Source organism: Ruditapes philippinarum, unplaced genomic scaffold (genome assembly GCF_026571515.1).
Source record: "Ruditapes philippinarum isolate M1 unplaced genomic scaffold, ASM2657151v2 ctg2552_1_1_1_1, whole genome shotgun sequence".
NCBI classification, from domain to species: Eukaryota; Metazoa; Mollusca; class Bivalvia; order Venerida; family Veneridae; genus Ruditapes; species Ruditapes philippinarum.
Window position 1 is genome coordinate 226098 of NW_026865226.1, and position 22010 is coordinate 248107.

Genomic DNA, 22010 nt, shown 5'->3' on the forward strand with positions numbered 1-22010 from the left:
AAAATTTCAGTCATGCATTTTTTCTAAATTTTTAAACAAAACACTGCTGAAATTCCCAATGCTATGGGTATGGGTCATGTTCCAAAAATCCTGGGGGAAAAAAACATGATATTACAGTTGTAAGTTGTGTACTTGCAAGCCACTTGAATGTTTGAAAACAGGAATTTGTTGGAAGTATCTAGAGGCCTTCATAGAATGCCACCAAACTGTGAAAAAAAATCTCAAAAGGAGAGTGAAAACACTTCAGTTAAATATTTCAGTAAATTTGTTCCTATTCATACCATAAAATGTTTTAGATATCCTTTTAATCAAAGGCCTTTTGTTTTAAATTTTTCTGAAAAATGGTGCTTAAAAGCATGGAAAAATCAAAACATTGTAACAAAGAAAAAACAAATAATACAATATATTAGTGCAGATAAATTCGTTGTAATTCTAGATGCCCAGGAGACAATTTGTCTAGCTTTAGCGTATGCTATCTGCTGGTTAGGGTTCTCGTCCCCTTCATTCCACCACATCACAAAGCAGCCTTCTGGTGTAGTATCATTTACAACCTTCCAGGAGTGATCCCAAACTTTCTCACAAAAATCTGAAGAGCTCTTGTAAATTTCAGAAAACTTTTTGCAGGTGGAACCCAATGGACATTGTGGTGTTCCTAAATAACAAAAAGATGTTGTATGATTAAGTTTAATATGATAACTTTTAGTACAAACAATACTTTGTCATAACTGTTATCTAACACCTCTCAGGTCTGGACAACTATCTAACAGAATCACAAATTCATGTCTTATTAAATAGCACCAAATGATTCAAATATACATCAATCACATGATTAAAATACAATCAAAAATTCAAGTCAAATTTTTTAAAATTTACATTTTGGCATTCAAAATGCAAAATTTGTTCACCCTATGTCATAGTTACAACTTAAAACAATCATAAAATAGTCTATTTCTTTTCAAAAAGATGGTTTTTGCTTCTTCAAACTAAAGCACTTGAAGTACTGTCAAAAGTTTTAATGTGTTAACCTTTTACCCCATGAGCATGGCCGTTTTCATTGAAAAGCCTCCTGTAACAAGTTCAAACTACTATGAAACTATAAACAAGAGGGCCATGATGGCCCTGAGGTCGCTCACCTGTATAGTGGCCCCCGCAGCAGGGCCAGCTTAAACCCTAGGGCTTTTTATTTGAACAAACTTGGAAGACACCCATTAGAAGATGTCTCATGTTGTTTAGTTTTTACTACACACATATACTGAAAACAATGACCTGCCCCCCCCCCCCCCTCCGCAGGGCCAATACCTGCCCCCCCCCCCCCCCCCCTCCTGCAGGGCCAATACCAAAGGGATTTTATTTGAACAAACTTGGTAGACACCCATAAGAAGATGTTTCATGCTTAATATCTAAGCTCTAGCTCATTGGGTTTTTTAAAAGAAGATATTTTATGTTTTTACTATACAAATATATCTAAAATCAATGACACCCGGGGCGGGGCCAATTTTGACCCCAGGGCTTTTATTTGAACAAGCTTTGTAGACACTCACTAGAAGATGTTTCATGCTTAATGTCTCAACTCTAGCTATTTGGGTTTTTTCATAGAAGATTTTTGAAGTTTTTGCTATACACATATAAGGAAAATCAATGACCCCCGGGGCGGGGCCAATTTTGACCCCAGGGCTTTTATTTGAACAAACTTGGTAGACACCCATTAGAACATGTTTCATGCTAAATATCTTAGCTCTAGCTCTTTGAGTTCTTTAAAAGAAGATTTTTTAAGTTTTTACTATATGCATATAGGGAAAATCATTGACCCCCATAGAGCCGGGCCAATTTTGACCCCAGGGCTTTTATTTGAACAAACTTGGTAGACACTCATTAGAAGATGTTTCATGCTAAATATCTTAGCTCTAGCTCTTTGGGTTCTTTAAAAGAAGATTTTTTAAGTTTTTAATATATGCATATAGGGAAAATCAATGACCCCCTGGGGCGGGGCCAATTTTGACCCCAGGGCTTTTATTTGAACAAACTTGGTAGACACTCACTAGAAGATGCTTCATGCCATTATCTAAGCTCTAGCTCTTTGGGTTTTTTAAAAGAAGATATTTAAAAGTTTTTCTTTCGGTTGCCATGGCAACCAGAGTTCTGCATGGAATTAAACTCTTTGAGCAATTTTTAAAGGTGACCACCAAAGGAACATTCCTGTGAAGTTTGGATGAAATTGGCTTAGTGGTTTATGAGGAGATGTCATTTAAAGTAAAAGTTTACGGACGGACGGACGACAGCTGGACGCCGGACGAAATGCGATCACAAAAGCTCACCCTGTCACTTTGTGACAGGTGAGCTAAATATGCTTCAATACTAATGAAACTTGGCACAAATGTTGACTACACCATAGCCTCTGTAACAGCATGCTCAATGGTAAATTTCCTGTTACCATGGCAACGGGGGGACGTCTCAAAATTGTAAAAAATCACTATTTTGCATTGTTTTTTTCCATCAAAACTGATTTCAAAGTGCTGCAACTTCTCAATGAATTGACATAGAGTAAAAGGCTTTTCAGCGTAGGTTACTTGTTACCCAAGATAAACCTGAGGCCATTTTTAGCCTGTCACATGTCCAAAATTTTCTTGGCGATGAGGGGGACTCCGTCCCCCTTCAAACCCCCCAAACAGAAGGGGACACATCCCCCTTCTGGCAAACCCCTGTTGTAATATTTGGATGGGGGACGGCGCCGAAAAAGTGGTCACTTTTTTTAACAACATTTCTCAAACGAAAAACAGTGTTTGGGGCCTAAATAGGGCATCTTTTCACTGTTTGAGGCCTCAAAAGGGGGAGGCAAATAGCCGTCGAAACACGCTTATATAAGGGAAAAGGTTAAGTAACATTAATCCCTTTTTCAATAGTTTTTGTTGTTTGTATGTACAAAAATAATGGAAGTTAACTAAAAACTGGGTTAAATTGTTCACTGCAATTCCTCTAATTGGTCTTTCTAAAATTATGTAGTATCAACTCAACTGTTCATTACTTTGCATGTTATGTTAAGAATAAGTATATTTTCAACAGGAACAGGAAGGTCATTAATTCAAGAACAAGGAAAAATTACATATATAGGTTGCGGCCCTTATCAAAAGCCTCTTTTAAAGTGTGAGGCTTTGATAGTAAAAAAAACTGTTGTTGTCTAATGTTCTAAGTCAGTTCTGTGCCTCACAATACCTGTAACACTTGATGGATTGACTGGTGTTTCAGAATGTTCATAATGTATACTGGTACAACAAAAGCTATTGATAGGACAGCGTGCTCTACTACTCTTTTTAAAATTTCGGGGGAGCATATAGTCGTCTGGTCGTCCGTCCGTCAGTCCGTCCAGAATTCGTGTCTGGCCCATAACTTCCTTATTTGAAGTCGGATTTAAAAACTATTTCACAGAAATGATTACCATATTGAGACGACGTGTCGCGCGCAACATTTGGGTTGCTTCCTTGAAGGTCAAGGTCACAGCATGACCTTGAACAAAAATCTTGTCCGGCACATAACTTCGTTATTTGAAGTAGGATTTTAAAACTATTTCACAGAAATGATCACCATATTCAGACGACGTGTCGCGCAACATTTGGGTCGCTACCTTGAAGGTCAAGGTCACAGCATGACCTTGAACAAAAATCGTGTCCGGCCCATAACTTGGTTATTTGAAGTCGGATTTTAAAACTATTTCACAGAAATGATCACCATATTGAGACGATGTGTCGCGCGCAACATTTGGGTCGCTACCTTGAAGGTCAAGGTCACAGCATGACCTTGAACAAAAATCGTGTCCGGCCCATAACTTGGTTATTTGAAGTCGGATTTTACAACTATTTCACAGAAATGATCACCATATTGAGACGACGTGTCGCGCGCAACATTTGGGTCGCTACCTTGAAGGTCAAGGTCACAGCATGACCTTGAAGCAAAATCGTGTCCGGCCCATAACTTGGTTATTTGAAGTCGAATTTTAAAACTATTTTACAGAAATGATCACCATATTGAGACGATGTGTCACACACAACATTTGGGTCACTGCCTTGAAGGTCAAGGTCACAGCATGACCTTAAAGCAAAATCGTTTCCAGCCGATAACTTCGTTATTTGAAGTCGGATTTTACAACTATTTCACAGAAATGATCACCATATTGAGACAATGTGTCGCGTGCAACATTTGGGTCGCTACCTTGAAGGTCAAGATCACAGCATGACCATGAAGCAAAATTGTGTCAGGCCCATAATGTCGTTATTTGAAGTCGGATTTTACAACTATTTTGGAATTATCACACTTCGAACTTTGTCTGGGACATAACCCTGAAACTACAAAAGATATACTTTTCTGTGTCCAAATCCTAGTAGGGGAGCATCACCCGGTTCAACCGGCTCTTGTTTTTTACTATGCTTGATAGTGAAACAAGACCTGGAAAGTGTAGAATTTTCCAAGTTCAAAAAAGAGCCACAATTCTTTCAAATTCCATGTAAGAGTTACTGGCCTTGGATAGTGGCCTCCTATTATGCTCTTAAATAAGAGTGTGAAGTTTAAACCCATTCCCTTTAGTTGCTTTACAGATACCAGTCTGCATCAATTGTAACGCCAAATGTGTACAATAAATCTCCCTATTCTTAAAATAGTCATGTTAAAAACTACAAACAATTTTCATTCAGTAAGGACTTATAAACATTCCTCACCAATTAATAACAATTTGAATTATGATAATTATTATAACACTTACTTTATTATATGAATAATGTACAAATGTATATATTTTATCTGCTTACCAAGATAATAACCTAATATATAAATACCAATTAAATATTATCTTTTTCAGAAAGTTTAGTAAAAGATATTAGTTAAATAGTCAAAAAAGTGTTAACAGTTTACTAGAGCTGCCATAGGAACCCAACATTTCAATGACACAGAATTTTTAGTTAATTTATCATTACTTTTAAAGGTGAACATTTCGAAAGTCTTTCAAGGATTATAGTATTTACAGTGCAACATAAAATTGTCTTAATTCTGACCTTGACCTTCAGCAAGCACATGTTAAAGTGATGATTTGAGCAAAGTTTAAAGGAAAAGTTTCAAGAGGTACAAGATATATGCAGTGGACACAAAATTGTCTAACATTTGAACATAAAGTAAGAAATTGTTTGTTTCAAAATTCCTTGGTTGTTCAGGCAAAAATGTATTATATGTAATAAATGAATAAATTCAAAGAGATTTACATTGCATTTACATTTGTTTGTCTGGGGTTTCTTATGCTGATTCTGATACACAACATTTTATTCTTATAATGCACCCAATTTGCAATTTGACAATGGCAATTTTTGCTTTGATTTTAATATACTCTAAAAATTGTGACTTCTTGTAGTCTGTTTTTAGACCTAGAATACATGTTTTACTAAATATTTTTAAAAACCTTTGCAGTATATATTTCATCAGTACACAAAATTTCTTTGTTTAATATAGACATTTTATTGTTGTATTTGAACAACTGAGAAGTTATTTCCTTGAAAGTTACTGCTATGTAGCACACTAAAAGGGTATTGTAAATCAGGGCATAATTAATTTTCTGTTGAGTTCCAGATTATTGTAAGTATAACAATTGCTTAGTGACAACAAAAATGCCCAGCTGCAGAAGAAGCAGAAATTGTTATCAGATTGCATGAACAAATAGTATGTCCCCATAGAAAGGCTTAGCAGTAATGAACTAGTGCCAAATGCTACAAGAAGATAAGACTTTCTAGGAAGAAAAAAAAATGAAGATTAATTAAAACTAGAACTATCGCTGAATGCGATTCATACCCCCACCAATGTCCTTGACAGAAGACAACTTGGAAAGGTGGTTAAGGGAATAACTTAAGTGGCACAAATACATAAAAAGAAATTATCTCTGGTGAAAAAAAGACATAATTGTACAGGTAATAGTAAAAATATCTATTATCAAATCATGTTCGAAACAGTTTACAAATAACCTTTCATTTTCCCAATATACTAAACTTTTATAAGTCAATTTTTGACCTTCAAGTGTGGCCTTGACCTTCAGCTGGCACAAGGGTATGATGGGTTCTGCACATCGCCCAATTGGAGAGAACATTTGAGTAAAGTTTGAAGAAAATCCTTCCATTAGTATAGAATTTATAGAGCGGACACAACATATTGTCTAGTATTGATTGTATGTAAATTTAAAGACTTAAAAAGGGGGATAACTTTGTCAAAATGCAATACAGAGTTATGAAACTTGACCTGCATATCGTAATTGTGACACCTCATATATCTTTTAAGTTTCAAGCAAATACCTATGCTAGTTTCCGAAATAATTTCAAGAACATGTCTTAATCTAAGAACATTTTCTAAGTCAATTTTTGACCTTCAAGTCTGACCTTGACCTTTAGCCTGCACAAAGGTGACATGGATTCTGCACATAACCTTGTTTAGGTGAACATTTGAGAAAAGTTTGAAGAAAATTCTTCCATTAGTAAAGGATTTATAGAGCGGACACAACATATTGTCTAATATGTGATTGTATGTAAATTTGAAGATTAAAAAGGGGCATAACTTTGTTAAAATGCAATACAGAGTTATGAAACTTGACCAGCATATCTTAATTGTGACACTTCATTTATATTTTAAGTTTCAAGCAAATACCTCTTCTAGATTCAGAAATATTCAGATATATGTTAAAATTAAAGAATATTTTCTAAGTCAATTTTTGACCTTCAAGTGTGACCTTGACCTTAAGCCGGCAAAAGAGTGACATAGGTTCTGCACATAACCTTGTTGAGGTGAACATTTGAGCCAAGTTTGAAGAAAATCTTTCAATAAGTGTAGGACTTACAGAGCGGACACGACATACTGTGTAATATTTGATTGTTTGATATTTGACCTTCAATTGTGACCTTGACCTTGAGCTGACACATGGGCAACATGGGTTCTGCACATCCCATTGTTGAAATGAACATTTGAGCCAAGTTTGAAGAAAATCTTTCAATTAGTGCAGGACTTACAGAGCGGACACGACATATTGTGTAATATTTGATTGTTTGATATTTGACCTTCAATTGTGACCTTGACCTTAAAATGACACATGGGCAACATGAGTTCTGCACATTCCCTTGTTGAGGTGAACATTTTAGCCAAGTTTGAAGAAAATCTTTCAATTATTGTAGGATCTACAGAGCAGACACGACATACTGTCTAATATATGATTGTGTTTGATATTTGACCTTCAATTGTGACCTTGACCTTGAGCTGACACATGGGCAACATGGGTTCTGCACATCCCCTTGCTGAGGTGAACATTTGAGCCAAGTTTGAAGAAAATCCTTCAAGTGGTATAGGAGTTATAGAGCGGACACGAAAATGGAGACGGACCGACCGACCGACCGACTGACCGACCGACCGACGCGACAAAGCGAATCCATTATAGCCCCCCCCACATTTTGTGGTGGGGGTATAATCAAGAAACAATGCAGTGAGATGATCCGGTGCAACTAGTCCCCTGTCAAGATATGCAGAAACTTGCCATGTTAACAGGTATTGATAAAAGGTGAAAGATAAGGGAAAGAAATATGAAGGAACACAAGGAACAACTGCATGAAAAGAGGAGAATGAGAATGATCAAGTAACATTTTTGGATCCAAGAAGGCATCTGGGATACTGTAAACGTGAGCACTGCATAGGCATGGCAATATACGCCCGAATGCAAGTTTGTTTTAAGTTATTAAAATTTAAAGTAATCAAAAAAAAAATTTTTTAAACAGAGAGGAAACCCATTTACAACATTTGTCCAGAACATTTTTTATTTCAACAAGATATGTTTGTAAAACATGTATGCCCCTTATCGGCAGCCAATTAGTCATGTGGCCAGGTTATTGTGACTGACTTTTGGCCTAGTGACCAAACAAGAGGGCCATAATGGCCCTGAAATCGCTCACCTGTATTAGGCCCCTTGGAGCGGAGCTAATATTTTAACCCAGGGGTTTTTATTTGAACAAACTTGGTAGACACCCATTTGAAGATGTTTCATGATAAATATCGAAGCACTAGCTCCAAGAAGATTTTCTAAGTTTTAACCATACACATATAGAGATAAACAATGACCCCCACCTCTGGGCAGGGCCAATTTTGTCCCCAGGGCTTTTATTTGAACAAACTTGGTAGACACCCACTAGAAGATAATTAATGCTTAATATCTAAACTCAAGCTCTTTGGGGTTTTTAACAGAAGATTTTTTAAGTTTTTACCTTACACATATAAGGAAAATCAATGACCTCGGGGCGGGGCCAATTTTAATCCCAGGGCCCTTATTTGAACAAACTTTGTCGACACTCATTAGAAGATGTTTCATGCTAAATATCTTAGCTCTAGCTCTTAGGGTTTTTTTTAAAAGAAGATTTTAAAAGAAGATTTTTTAAGTGTTTACTATATACATCAAGGGCAAAACAATGACCCCCTGGGGAGAGGCCTATTCTGACCCCAGGGCTTTAATTTGTACAAACTTGGTAGACAACCACTAGAGGATGTTTCATGTTTAAAAGCTAAGCTCTAGCTATTTGGGTTTTTCAAGTTTTTACTATATGCAAATAAGGAAAATCAATGTCAATTTGACCTTGACTTTTGACCTTAAGGCCCCAAAAATAATAGGGGTCATCTTCTAGTCATGAACAATCCCTATACCAAGTTTGAAGTTTCGAAGGCTTTAGTTCTTCGGTTATTGATCGGCAACCATTTGGTCTACGGACCAACAGATGGACCGACAGACAAATGCAAAGCAATATACCTCCACTTCTTTGAAGTGAGGCATACTTATCATATTGAAATACACACCAAAGAGCTATGTTTTTGTCACATGAATACTTAGTGATAATCATATATGCTACAGCTTTCGCTGTGAAGTACAGGCCAGACATGTCACCAGTCATGCCCTAAAAGAGCTAATTTTGAAGCACAGAGTGGTGATAATTTACCTCCATGCAATTGTCATAGAGTATATATACTGACTGAAAACAACAATGATGTTGGTTTTTAAATAATAAGCGTTCAAAGAAACATATAGATAATTCAAAGCACAAAATATTATGCCTCAAAAATAATCAAAAATCAAAATGCTATGCTTACAAATAATTTTCTTCCTTTTAAATATCTCCCTTTACATTTATAACATCAATATTGACACAAACATCATTATTTGTACAAAACTGATCATTCTACTTTTACAAATTGATGATACATGCTTAGTGGTTAAGAAGGCTAAAAACTCACCAATGCACATGTATATCCAAGAATATTCTGAATATGGTACAATCCCACCTAATTCAATTTAAAACTTACATTTCAAAATACTTGTACAGTGAGGTGTATAATTTTTCTACCTTTGATAGCTCACTATTACCAAACAAGAGGGCCATGATGGCCCTGAAATCGCTCACCTGTATATAGACCCCTGGGCCAAGGCCAATTTTAAACCAGGGGCATTTATTTGAACAAACTTGGTAGACACCCATTAGATGTTTCATGATAAATATCCAAGCTCTAGCTTTTTAGGGGTTTTATAAGGAGATTTTTTAAGTTTTTACTATATACATATAGGGAAAACAATGATGAATTTTGATCCCAGTGCTTTTATTTGAACAAACTTGGTAGACACTCACTAAAAGATATTTCATGCTTAGTATCTAAACTCTAGCTCTTTCTGTTTTTATAATAAGATTTTTTAAGTTTTTACTATATACAAATAAGGAAAATCAATGACCCCCTGGGGCGGGGCCAGTTTTGACCCCAGGGCATTTATTTGAACAAACTTGGTTGACACCCACTAGAGGATGTTCCATGCCAAATATATAAGCTCTAGCCCTTTCGGTTTTCTAAAAGAAGATAATTTTAAGTTTTTTCTTTTGGTTACCATGGAATTCTGCTTGGAATTAAATTCTTTGAACAATTTTTAAAGTTGATTACCAAAGGAACATTCCTGTGAAGTTTGGATGAAATTGGCTTAGCTGTTTATAAGGAGATGTCATTTAAAGCAAAAGTTTACAGACGGACGCTGGACGAAAAGCGATCACAAAAGCTCACCATGTCACTTTGTGACAGGTGAGCTAAAAATTTAAGTATTGCACTTTTTTCAGAAAATATTTTTTCATGATTCCCACAGAAACACAAATCTTACAGACCTTACTTTTTCCTGAAAAAAAAAAGAATTCATACCTGATGACCAATTAAATTGTCTTGACCAATTTTCAATACAAGTGTAGTCATCTCTACAATCTTCCCACCATGCATCACATTCTGTCTGACATAATGGTACATCTACAAACCTCTCCTTTCTGATCTTCATACCGCTTACCTATAACAGTAACAAAACTGTTTACTAGAACACTCCCTGTGCTTGATATTGCTGTTACAATTGAGAACATTAACCAGGTAGAAAATTTCCCAAGTTCACAAAAGGGAATTATTCAGAATTTCAGAATATAATAGAATATAAAGAAGCTGTTGAAGTTCTTTCTGTTTGTTTTAAGCTCTTGTTACTATATAATAATGTATATCAAAGCTACAATGTAAATTCAATCTAATTCTTCAGTCTTCAGCAGTAAATGTAAGACATGCAAGAATGCAAGAGGCCATATTATAAGAATTCTGAAGGTGTTTTAATGGAAGGTTATCTTTAATATGTAAAGTTCTGACTCAGACTAAAGACACAGTGATCTATCTTTAAATTTCAAGTTTCTTTCACATTCACATAGTATGGTTAACATTAAGTCTGCTGCCAAATATATATTTGAATTTTTTTTCTCACATGAACTCACAATTCTTGTAAATTGTATCATACTTTTCCATGATTAACATTATAATACTATTATAATAGTGTTTGCATTTGATTTTAAATGCATTTTCCTTGACAATATTTAAATCATATACATGTATATGACAATGTATCTGTGAAACAGCAGGTACAATACATAACTTTATAGTGCTGCTTTCCGAAATTCAAGTATCAGGACAAACACCTTTTGACATGATCCCTATTAAAGTCTGATAAGCACCTTGAAAAGACAAGCCCTAGAACTATCCCCTTCATGGTGAGTGCCAAGCTTAAAAGTAATTAATCCTTAACCTGGAGAATTTTCTTAAATGGACTTGTCTAGCTTCCATTTCTGATCTGTCAATGATCAATTTTGGGGGATATCAAGATGAAAATTTGAAGTTGGTCAGCCAACATTATAAAGCCTACAGATGTAGCAAAGGCTAATACAGGTTAGTTCAAGTTTCATCTGTAAACAGATTATCTATAATGATGTAATACCAGTACAAAACCTTTCATACCTTCACTAACCATGGGCCAACATTTGGTGAACATTCATAAAAGCATAGGTCCTGAATAAACCTTCCTCTACATTTATCTGACAGAGGCTGCTGTGGACAATGGCTCCAGTCCATCTTATACCACGTCTTGTTAACATGTATGTCCTTAGCTAAACTTTCTGTACAGCAACTTCGGTCTTTCCATGGACGGCACTGGAATTATCAAATTGTTAAGATAATAAACACTCTCTGCAGTTATTTATATAAAAACTCACCTTAAAATACATCTTGTAAATTCAGTAAATAACCATCTCTGTTATTTCACTAAACTGTTTCTATTTATATTTATGGACCTGACACAAAATATACCGTATAACAGACAGTCACCATGTTAAGCAAGTGTGACCTTAGAGGTAGACTTTGTCCTCATTGCAATGCAGCACTGGTAACAATAATGTAAATCTAACAATTATAATACAAAGGCCTTCTTACTTCAATAATTCAAACAGATTTTACAAGAAACAAAGATGTTATTGGTTTTCATGTAACTGTGACCTTGAACTTTGACCTACTTATTTTAAAGTTAATACAGGTCATCTAATAGCCATGACCAACCCCAAAACCAAACCTTAGGACTATAGGCCAAAGTATTCTCTAGTGTTTGGTCAAACAAGCTTTTAGCTATAAAGGCCACCTTGACTTCAAACAACTGACCTAATATTCAAAAGGCATCATGACCAATCTAGACACCTAATGTAAGGTCTGTGGGACAAAGCATTTGTCAAGTAAGCTTTTAGTGGTGAAAGCAATCAAAACCATGACCTTTGACCTAATGACCTCAAAATTAATAGGAGTCATGAAATAGTAATGACCAATCTCCAAATGAAATATAAGGACTGTAAGATAAAAGTTTTCTCTATTATTGCTCTGACAAGCTTTTTAAAGGTCAAGAGCAAGCTAACAGTGGTTAAGGCCACAGTGACCTTGACCTACTGACCTACTGACCTCAAAATCAATAGGGATCCTCTACTAGTCTGACATGACCACACCAAAGTTACGCTGTATGCCATAGCATTATTTTTTTTCTACATAAGAGACAAGCTTTTAGTTTTAACGCAATGACATTGACCTTTGACCTAATGAAAGAAAGCTAGACACTACTTATGTTTTGATGCTTTCACTAAATGATAGTCCTTGTAGCATAGGTATTTGTAACTTATTACATACAAGAAGACCTGTTGCTAATTTGTAGAGAACTTGTGGATTAACCTTGTCAAATATTCTGTAATTATCCTGTGTTGTTATTTTAAGTTCATATTTCTTTCTGACAATAAAAATTGTTTAAATCAATGATTATGTTTAGAAAGTATGTAAAATTTAATGATTTATATATAGTGTAAATTATAGTGACAAATTTTTAGCATAATTATATAAAATTATGGGTATCAGTGCAGTGACATTTTAAATTTAGAACCAAAAAAAAACACATGAATAGTAACAAAAACACAAAATGACGGCTCTATGTAATTCTAGAACTAAAATGATTTAAGCATGATAATAAAAAAACAAGGATCTAATTGTTACATAAGAATGTGGATCAATAACAAATTGCATGTATTGACTATCTTATCTATTGTGCACGCATGCTTATAAATTGTGCAAGTTAAAAATAAACCAATAATCATACTGTTCAATTTATTAGATATAGAACAAGTTTTCTCCTGGATTATGACGACAAAACATAGGTGAGTGTTTTAACTCTATAAAAATTTGAATAAATCTAATTTTTTATAACATTTTTTTTTTTAAATAATTGAAAGACAATTACAATGATGTAAATCATTAACTTTATCTTAAAAATGGCAGTATTTAAACAAGACTAACTTTGAAATGATAAATAAACAAATATATACATAATATACATGTAATTATCATTATGACAACAGGGTATATTAATGTTTGATTTTATTAACCTGTCAATTGCATACTGATTATACAGTCAGTGCAGACGATATAGTTTTCTTCAAAAGATTATTGGTGACTGTTTAAATTTATTGTGTGTCTATAAGACAACGGTACTGAAGATTTCAGCACAATAGGGTAAACAAGTTATGTCATAATTTCTACATGTCTATACATGTTGTCAGATTGAGATTGAACTCACAGGTCCATTTATTTAAATTAATATACATGTATCTTTTCAACATTATTGTTATTGAAGTTATGATTGTTTTATGATGTTATTGTTGTAATGTTGTTTTTTTAAACATGTTTTGCAGATATTTGGTTTTAACTTTTAATGATTTTATATGATTGAAGTATATATTATCTAAAATTCAATTTAAAGTGAAATTTATTTAATTCAATGTCCTTTTTCTATTCTAATTCTTAATATTCAAAGTTTTAAAAGGTTTTAAGTTAAAAAAAAATACATAATATTTTTTCTAGCTTTATACATATTTAACATGTATTAATACAATATGATAAAATACAGGAAGTTATTTGGGTGCGAGTTGTACCAATTTTATATCTTAATACATTCCACTGGTTACAGTGACACCCAGATCTTATATCCTACAACATTTCACTGGTTACAGTGACACCCAGATCTTAAATCCTATAACATTTCACTGGTTACAGTGACACCCAGATCTTATATCCTATAACATTTCACTGGTTACAGTGACACCCAGATCATATATCCTATAACATTTCACTGGTTACAGTGACACCCAGATCTTATATCCTATAACATTTCACTGGTTACAGTGATACCCAGATCTCATATCGGATCCTTTAACATTTCATAGTTATGGTGACACCTGATCCTATAACATTTCAATGGTTACAGTGACACCCAGATCATATATTTTATATCATTTCACTGGTTACAGTGACACCCTGATTTTATATCCTATAACATTTCACTAGTTACAGAGACACCCTGATCTCACATCCAGTAACATTTCACTTGTTACAGTGACACCCAGATATTTTATCCTCTAACATTTCACTGGTTACAGTGACACCCAAATCTTATATTCTATATCATTTCATTGGTTACAGTGACACCCAGTACAGAATTATATCTGATCCATTTTTCATATTATCAAGAATAATTAAGGTCTTTAAAATAAACTTTTGAAGTGCCTTATTTCTAGTCATCCATAGTATTAATGGTTACACATGTATTTCAATTTAGTGTATATTGTAAATTGTAATTGTGTACATGAAGTGTCATTTTGATGACTTAATTTAAAAGTTGTTTATGTATTTTTTGCAGAACCTTGTTTCTGGGTGGAAGGTATCAAAAAGTACTATGTGCCAGAAGACATGATAGTGAGCCAGAAGACATGACAGTGTTGCCAGGAAACATGACAGTGTGCAAGAAGACATGAAATTTGGTTATAGCATGTATGATTTTAAACTGATCATAAACAAATCAAAAAGCTCCAGAGTAAATCCAAGTGCAAACATTACTTTTCATGCACATATGACTTTGATACAATTGATGTTTAATTATGTCACATGCCATACATTATTTACTGTATAGAATAACAATTTAGCCTCAAATGTTACTGATTTAATTTTGGGTGAAACTACAGACAGTGGACCAACATCGTACTCATACTTCTAACCTACTAATTCATAATAATTTATCACTCTTGAAAAAACACAATAATAACTATTGGTTTGGATAGCGTATACCAGTATATCTTTTCTGTATTCACTATGAGATTTTCATAATTTACAGACAATAGAGATTTCAAAAGCTACAGTCATAGGTTTTTTTTAATCTAATTTATTAGTTATTGTGTACATTATAATTTTTTTGGTGTTTTTTTTTTTACAGAAATTCTCGCTTCACGCTAGATTATTTGATGGCCACTTGTCTGTATCTTTGACATATTGGGAAACATTTGCAAAAGCTGAAATGAAAAAACAACTTGATGGAAGTCCTCGGGTAAGTAAACACATTGACAGTGACAGTGGCTTTTTTTTATTAAAAAAATTCAATTCAAAATGTGTGTATAAGTTTGAACTTAACAACAATTAAGTTTTTTTATACATTCCCAGCTTTAAATCTAGAACAGTCAATTAAAACTTTAAGGGATTTCAATATCAATATTGTGCTACTAACAGTATCGAGCCTGGTCAAGACTATATACTGTAGATATTCTTGACCCCAGGGCCTTGATTTTAATAAAAGTTGTTGGCCATGTTACACATATATCTAACATTTTAGCTTTCAAATTTCTCAAAAATTCTGACAAGATTTGCTATGAATTGATTAAGTCTTTGTAAAATAAAATGACCTTTTATTTTGACAGTAAGTAAGTAATGAAAATCTTGACTGAGGTTCATTAAGTAATGCTACATACCAAATATCCAAGCTTTCAGCCATGAAATTTTGAGTAGATTTTAAAAAATTTTAACTTAAAAAAATCATTTTTATATACATGTTGCCCATCAATATAACAGATACAAAACCATTTGAGCCGCGTCACGACAAAACCAACATAATGGGTTTGCAACCAGCATGGATCCAGACCAGCCTGTGCATCCGCGCAGTCTGATCAGGATCCATGCTGTTCGCTAACAGTTAATCTACTTACAATAGAGTTGGTAAGCGAACAGCATGGATCCTGATCAGACTGCGCGAATGCGCAGGCTGGTCTGGATCCATGCTGGTCGCAAACGCACTATGTTGGTTTTGTCGTCACATGGCTCATTTGATGAACTTTGTAGAAACTTATGGCAAGAATCATTTGGCCAAGTACATTGTGAGTTCAGAGATGTTGCTCTAAACAAATGGAGACTAGAGGCAACAATTTACTGATAAACCTTACATAGACCAAACTGGCGAATTGGAAATTCAAAAAGGTATGTTAAATTTATTCACTTACTTTGGCATTTAGAACAAAGTAAGCTTAACTGCTTATCCAAACAAACAAAATTATCAGAACTCAAATTTAAATCTCAAGATAATGTTTTTAAATAATTTTCATCTGAAAAGTAGTGACTCTGTAAATTTTAAAGACGCCAATACAATTTGAGAGAAGCATTTAAGCACTCATGAATGATTTTAAACCATTATGAATTTTAGTTGGTAGTAAAATTTTCAAAAGCCAGTCAGTTTTCTGGCTTGATGTAAGTAATTATGACAAGAATTTGCCCACTAAAAGAGACTTGTAAGCCATTGTACCTGTAAAACAAAGAAAATAAGTCCTCTAAGTATGGAACAAAGTCTCCCTCCAAGTTTATTTTGTTGTGGCACTGTAACTATTATCATCATAGCTTTGTGTTTCTTTTTAAAGCTCATAGAAGTATAGATAGACTGTTTCTGTATTTAACAGTGCTTATTATTTATAAAGTAGTTTTATTTTACTGGGAATGAATCATCGACTAGCACTCCCATTGCAGCATTAATTATATATATACAAGTGTTGCATCTTCTACAGGATCTGATACAAAACTGATAAACAACAGTGCCATGACAGCCCTATATTGCTCACCTGAATGTACAGGAATATTTTTTAAGTTTTCTCTATAATCATGATAATTGAAACACAATCCTTCCAATAATTTCTGTAGTCAGTTACTTACTTACTATATGAATAATTTCTCATTAAAAATTTCAAAATCTTACCCACCGTTTTTGAACAGAATAGTTTTAACATTTTTCCTTTCCATTGCCATGGCAACCAGAGATCTGCATGGAATGGAAAGATGGTCAACAAAGTAACATATCTATTACATTTTGATGATACTGACCCAGTGATATAGGAGGTGTCACATGTTCTTAATTATTGAATTATTATCAAAATGATTAAAGTAAATGGCATGCGTAATGAAAACTCTCAAACCTTATCAAAAAGACCCGATTCTGGTCCTGGTGCTTTTTTATGACTTATTCCATCAGTGCATATGTTTAAATATTCATCTGGTGATGAGAACTGTAACAATCTATTCCCATAACATCCCAATACTTGTAGGAGTTGTAAAATCAGGTAAACTGTCAACTGTCCTTTACCCTTCGTCCTTAAAAAAGAATAAGAAAAACTTAGTTGTAAACCAATATAAAGTATAGGTTTTAGATACATTTTGCAAATATATGAACATTATATTTTTACAGATAACATTTTAAAATTTGACAAGCTGGATCAACACTGAACTGGAGAAGTGCCATGTTGTAAAATTTAAAAGGTTAACTGTAGTATTATGCTTTAAACAATTATACAGCAGTGTAAACCAAAAGCTGTACATGTTTTAAATAAATGTAAAATGTTGAGACCAATATGAAGTAGCGGAGAAAGTTTGTCAAAGTATGAGAGGCTTAAAAAGGGCTTAAAGCCCTTCCATCAGAGCCCAGAATCATCCTACAAGCATCTGCCTACAAAAATTCTGATTTCAAGATAAAATAAAACAACTATCAGTCAAATAGAACTGATAATTAATGTATGTCACTTTATTCAAATGCCAGATAATAAATCAGAATGATATTCAGTAATAATTGTTCAGCTGTTACCAACAGTTAAGTTCCCAAAGTTAAGTTCCATGATGGTAATTTGATATGTTGAATAGTTGATGTAGTGTAACTAGTAATAAGTATTAAGTAGTATACAGGAAGAAGTATCAAGAAGACTGAATAGCATGGTTTGCATTACTATTCCTTAAGCACATTTGCTGGAATACAGCTACCAGTTTACAGTGTACACTGGTGTGCCCCAGCACCAAATTAGTCACTAAGCACGTTATTGTTCTAATTTGCAATGCGCAATCGACTGATTTCAAAAAAAGGAAAAAAAAACAACAATGGCCGCTGATAATAATTACAGATCTGATACAGATAAAAACAAATCGAGAAAGATTGCACATTTAGAGAACACTGCATCTCAGAGGTATGTTGAAAAGTTAGTGTTTGAAGGCAGAGATTTACCAGATCCCTACTCGATTGATAAAAGTAAATGGGAAAATGCAGTGACAAAGTGGCCGAACTTTCTTACCCGGGAAATCTACAATTATTTGATTAACTACCTGGGAACATACACTAGCAAAAGCCTAAAGGCATACAAATCATTGGAAGGCTATAACTTACTTATAACATAAATTTTGATCCTTATGCTTCGAAAACGCTGTCAAAAATTACGAATAGCTGCCAATACTACAACAATTTAAAAATTAACAACACATTCTGTATGCACAGGTTGATCAGCATTACCATACCTTTATGATTTCAGACTTGGAAAAGCATGTAGCCATGTTGCTGCATTATTATTTAAGGTGATGATGGCTACACTGTGGGGACTGAATAGAGAATCCAAGACCAGTGTTTCTGTACATGGAACCAGTTTTATAGAAAGAAGGTAAAATTGACAATCTGCTTTAATAATTTCAAGTGATTTACCTAAATATCTTACCAAAGGCCTTCAGTACGCTAGCTGGATAGCTTATTGAATAATAGTATACTAGTAGTACAATCTAAAAGTACGACATACAATGTCTTTCTGCCTTAGCAGACATGAATATCAAGTCACTAAAAGGATCGGTTTCCTTTTTAAACATCTTGAAGTGATTATCACCAATTATTTTATCAAATCTATCTATCTATTTTTCTTACATTAATGTCAAACCCCTTGTTGGGAAGTAGACATGACTCTAGAAAAGTCACTTCAGAGATAGCTATGAGATACAAGGGAATCTGGGAACCAGTTACAAGCTCTTGGTTAAACTCATTTATTTAAGCTTGATTGCTAAACAAGTTCTTGTAACTTATAATAATCACTTTCGATTCTGCTTCCTGGAACCAACCAGTACTGGTGTCATATGAAGAAACATGGTCTTGACCCGAGTAGGGCTCCAACCAATGATCTCTGGGTTGAGAGGCAGACACCTTAACCACTAGGCCTTTGCTCCCCTAGCTCTTATTGAATAGACCCCTTGGTTCTTTTGCATGCCCAGTGTATAGCACTGATACATGCGAGGATTACCTGGATTTCTTACCATAATGTTGATTTTGTCATGGTGCGACTCAAATATAAATCATAATGACAAAATGAAAATATTTATAAAACATGACTAGGCCATATTTCATTCATTCCATTGTAGAAGGAAAAGCATCCAGTGTATTTGTGATAGCCACCTCAGATGGTAGAACTCAACCTCTGCAAAGATGCAGGGTATGCCAATTGATGCAAGTTGAATTTATATAAACACACCAAGCAGCCTTCAACAGGCTGGTGAAAATGTCCGATTGGGCTTAAGACATAAAATATCATATTTCTAGAAAGATAATTAATATGTTTCTCTCTTACTTGCTTTGATTATTAAGCATTGATATATGATACAAATCAAAATAAAAATATTTTGGTTATCTTTTATTTTCTTAGAATTATTTCCTTTTTTCCTCTAGAAACCATGGAGCTAAATACAAGATGGAGAAGAGACTGTGACGTCACACTGTTAAAATCAGTATCCGTGGAATTGTGTTCCCGCAAGTTTTCAATGTCGCTAGATTTTGCGAGATTTGATGCATCCTGGGTAAAAGTAGCCAAAATACCGCCATATTGAATTCCCAGAGGTACATCAACAAAAAATACTAAACATTTTTTACTTATATAAGAAGCAATAGTTATTTATTCTAAAACATACAAAACACACTTTTCCACACAAATATTTCTACGATGAAAATCCATGTCGGCAAAGTAAGCAATAATTCACGGATATCGCCGAAGTTTGCAGGGTTGTCATTAAGGGGCGGCAGGAGGCCAAAATGCCTGTCTCAAATGCATTATGGGCTGCCTCAAAATTAAGAAAACACTCTTTGTTATGCATGATAAAGACAGAAATGACCGCCTCAAGTTCAAAACAAACCTTCTGCAAAAAATGTTAATGACAACCCTGAGTTTGACGATAGCATGAAAATCAGAGACTAGCGGGAAAGCCCGATTATCACCAAAGCGCGCAAAGGATTGTGGGTATGAATCAGACTCTCGTCTTTTTTCGGAGTTTCCTATCCGTTGTTTATATATCTGTTTAGAAACAAAATATTTGAAGTTCATAAAAATTATATTGTAATGTAAAATTCTAAATAGAAATGTGTCCAACAACTTCATTTTGCTCTAGATAATTGCGCCAGTACCTTTATTCTATATATTTGGATTAAATATTCTGTTTCTGGCATTTATATTTTGACAATTCTTTGACACTAAACATTATACTTTGAAGTTTTTTCTGAAAACTGAATGAAATGTATGCTGACAGGTGTTGGCGCAATGAATTAGACCATAAAGAAGTTATTAAACCTATTTTGTTTACACTTTGCATATGTAACATACTTTTTAAGGACTTCAAAAATTGTGTTATAAGAACATGAAAAAGGGGAAATAATTCTCACAAAAGTGACAGTAGCCAAATATTTTTCTTTCTCAGTCTATGTCTAATATTATTCTCAATAAACAAACAATGTTTAAAAGAAATATCTTTATTTCTTTTCTAGAGATATGATTTTTTATGACATAAGCCCGATCAGCCTGTTCAAGGTCTTAAAATTTGTAACATTTGTCATTTCTGATTACATAAAGAAGCAAGATCAGGCAACAGAAAAAACAATTTGTTTAGCATTTAACAGAAAGCTACTGTAGTCTGAATTGTAACTGAATTCAATTTGCTTTAAAAGAGTAAAGATGCATACAATGATACTATTTTTTTTATATTTTCATGAAAATTTATTACCACATGAGACCCATGTTAAAATTCGCAACTTCTCGGCCTTTTCAACCAACACGAAGTGGCCAAAACACGCACGAACCACCCAATTTTAATTCGTACTCATTATTTTCGCATAAACTAGAACTCCGCGAGTCGGATGTGTCGCCTTGTGAACAGTACTGTATAGCATTCACAAGGGCATTTTCTTTTTAATTAGCATTCACAAGGGCATTTTCTTTTTAATTATAGATTTATTATACTGTACAATAAACACTGCTCTTACAATGCACATGTACCTGTAACTTTAGTGGCATTTGAACTGATTGTAACAATGCTACACCAGGATTAATAAAACTGTTATATTACCAAACATAAAAATTCCATGGAAAAGTTTTCCACCGACAGATCAAATTGAGGACTTTGTGATGGATTCTTAAGTACTGCACTTCAGTTCAAAGAAAAAAAGTACATACCAAATTTGGAGTCAATCAAACTTATAATTAAAATAGTGACCAAGTTATGCTCTGGACAAGCCTATTAAGTAAGAAAATTAACAAAGGGCAATAACTCAAATGATGTGCAGAGTACTTGTAAGTTCTTGTGCTCTTCACTTCTTCTCAATTAGATCTATCATCATATGAAGTTTCAAGTCAATAACTTTAAATGTGTAGGAGAATTGGCCTGGACAAAAATAAAGAATTATAATTAACAAAGGGCAATAACTCTAAATCATCAAGTATAGAGTACCGTTTTTGTGCCTTGCACATCTGCTCCATGAGATCTATCATCCTATGCAGTTTCAAGTCCATAGCTATTATAATTTAGGTGAAATGGCCAGGACAAAAAAGTATGAAAATTTACAAAGGGCAATAACTCAAAAATCATGGAGTACCGGTTGTTGTGCATTGCACTTCATCGCAATGAGATCTATCATCCTAAGAAGTTTCATATCCATAGTTTTTATAGTTTAGGAGAAA

At 34.0% G+C, this 22010-nt stretch overlaps 1 protein-coding gene and 1 long non-coding RNA gene across 3 annotated transcripts; one reads left to right on the forward strand and one right to left on the reverse strand.

The window, feature by feature from the left end:
• Positions 1-298: 298 nt before the first annotated feature.
• Positions 299-21196, reverse strand: LOC132728254 (folate receptor alpha-like). Of its 2 annotated transcripts, XM_060713862.1 has the most exons (5): positions 21058-21196; positions 17190-17364; positions 11344-11535; positions 10225-10363; positions 299-652 (listed from the first exon to the last, which is right to left on the reverse strand). In XM_060713862.1, exons 1-5 carry the CDS (start codon positions 21069-21071, stop codon positions 366-368), a joined length of 807 nt encoding a protein of 268 aa, XP_060569845.1. In that variant the 5' UTR covers positions 21072-21196; the 3' UTR covers positions 299-365. The 2 variants fall into 2 exon arrangements, with proteins under 2 accessions (XP_060569845.1, XP_060569844.1); XM_060713861.1 differs by lacking the exon at positions 21058-21196 and having other exon boundaries at positions 17190-17517.
• On the forward strand, positions 12872-20899 carry LOC132728255 (uncharacterized). Its single transcript, XR_009625459.1, has 6 exons — positions 12872-13067; positions 14606-14736; positions 15176-15286; positions 16072-16206; positions 18564-18689; positions 19432-20899. It is a non-coding gene; the product is annotated as an uncharacterized LOC132728255 (long non-coding RNA).
• Positions 21197-22010: the final 814 nt, after the last annotated feature.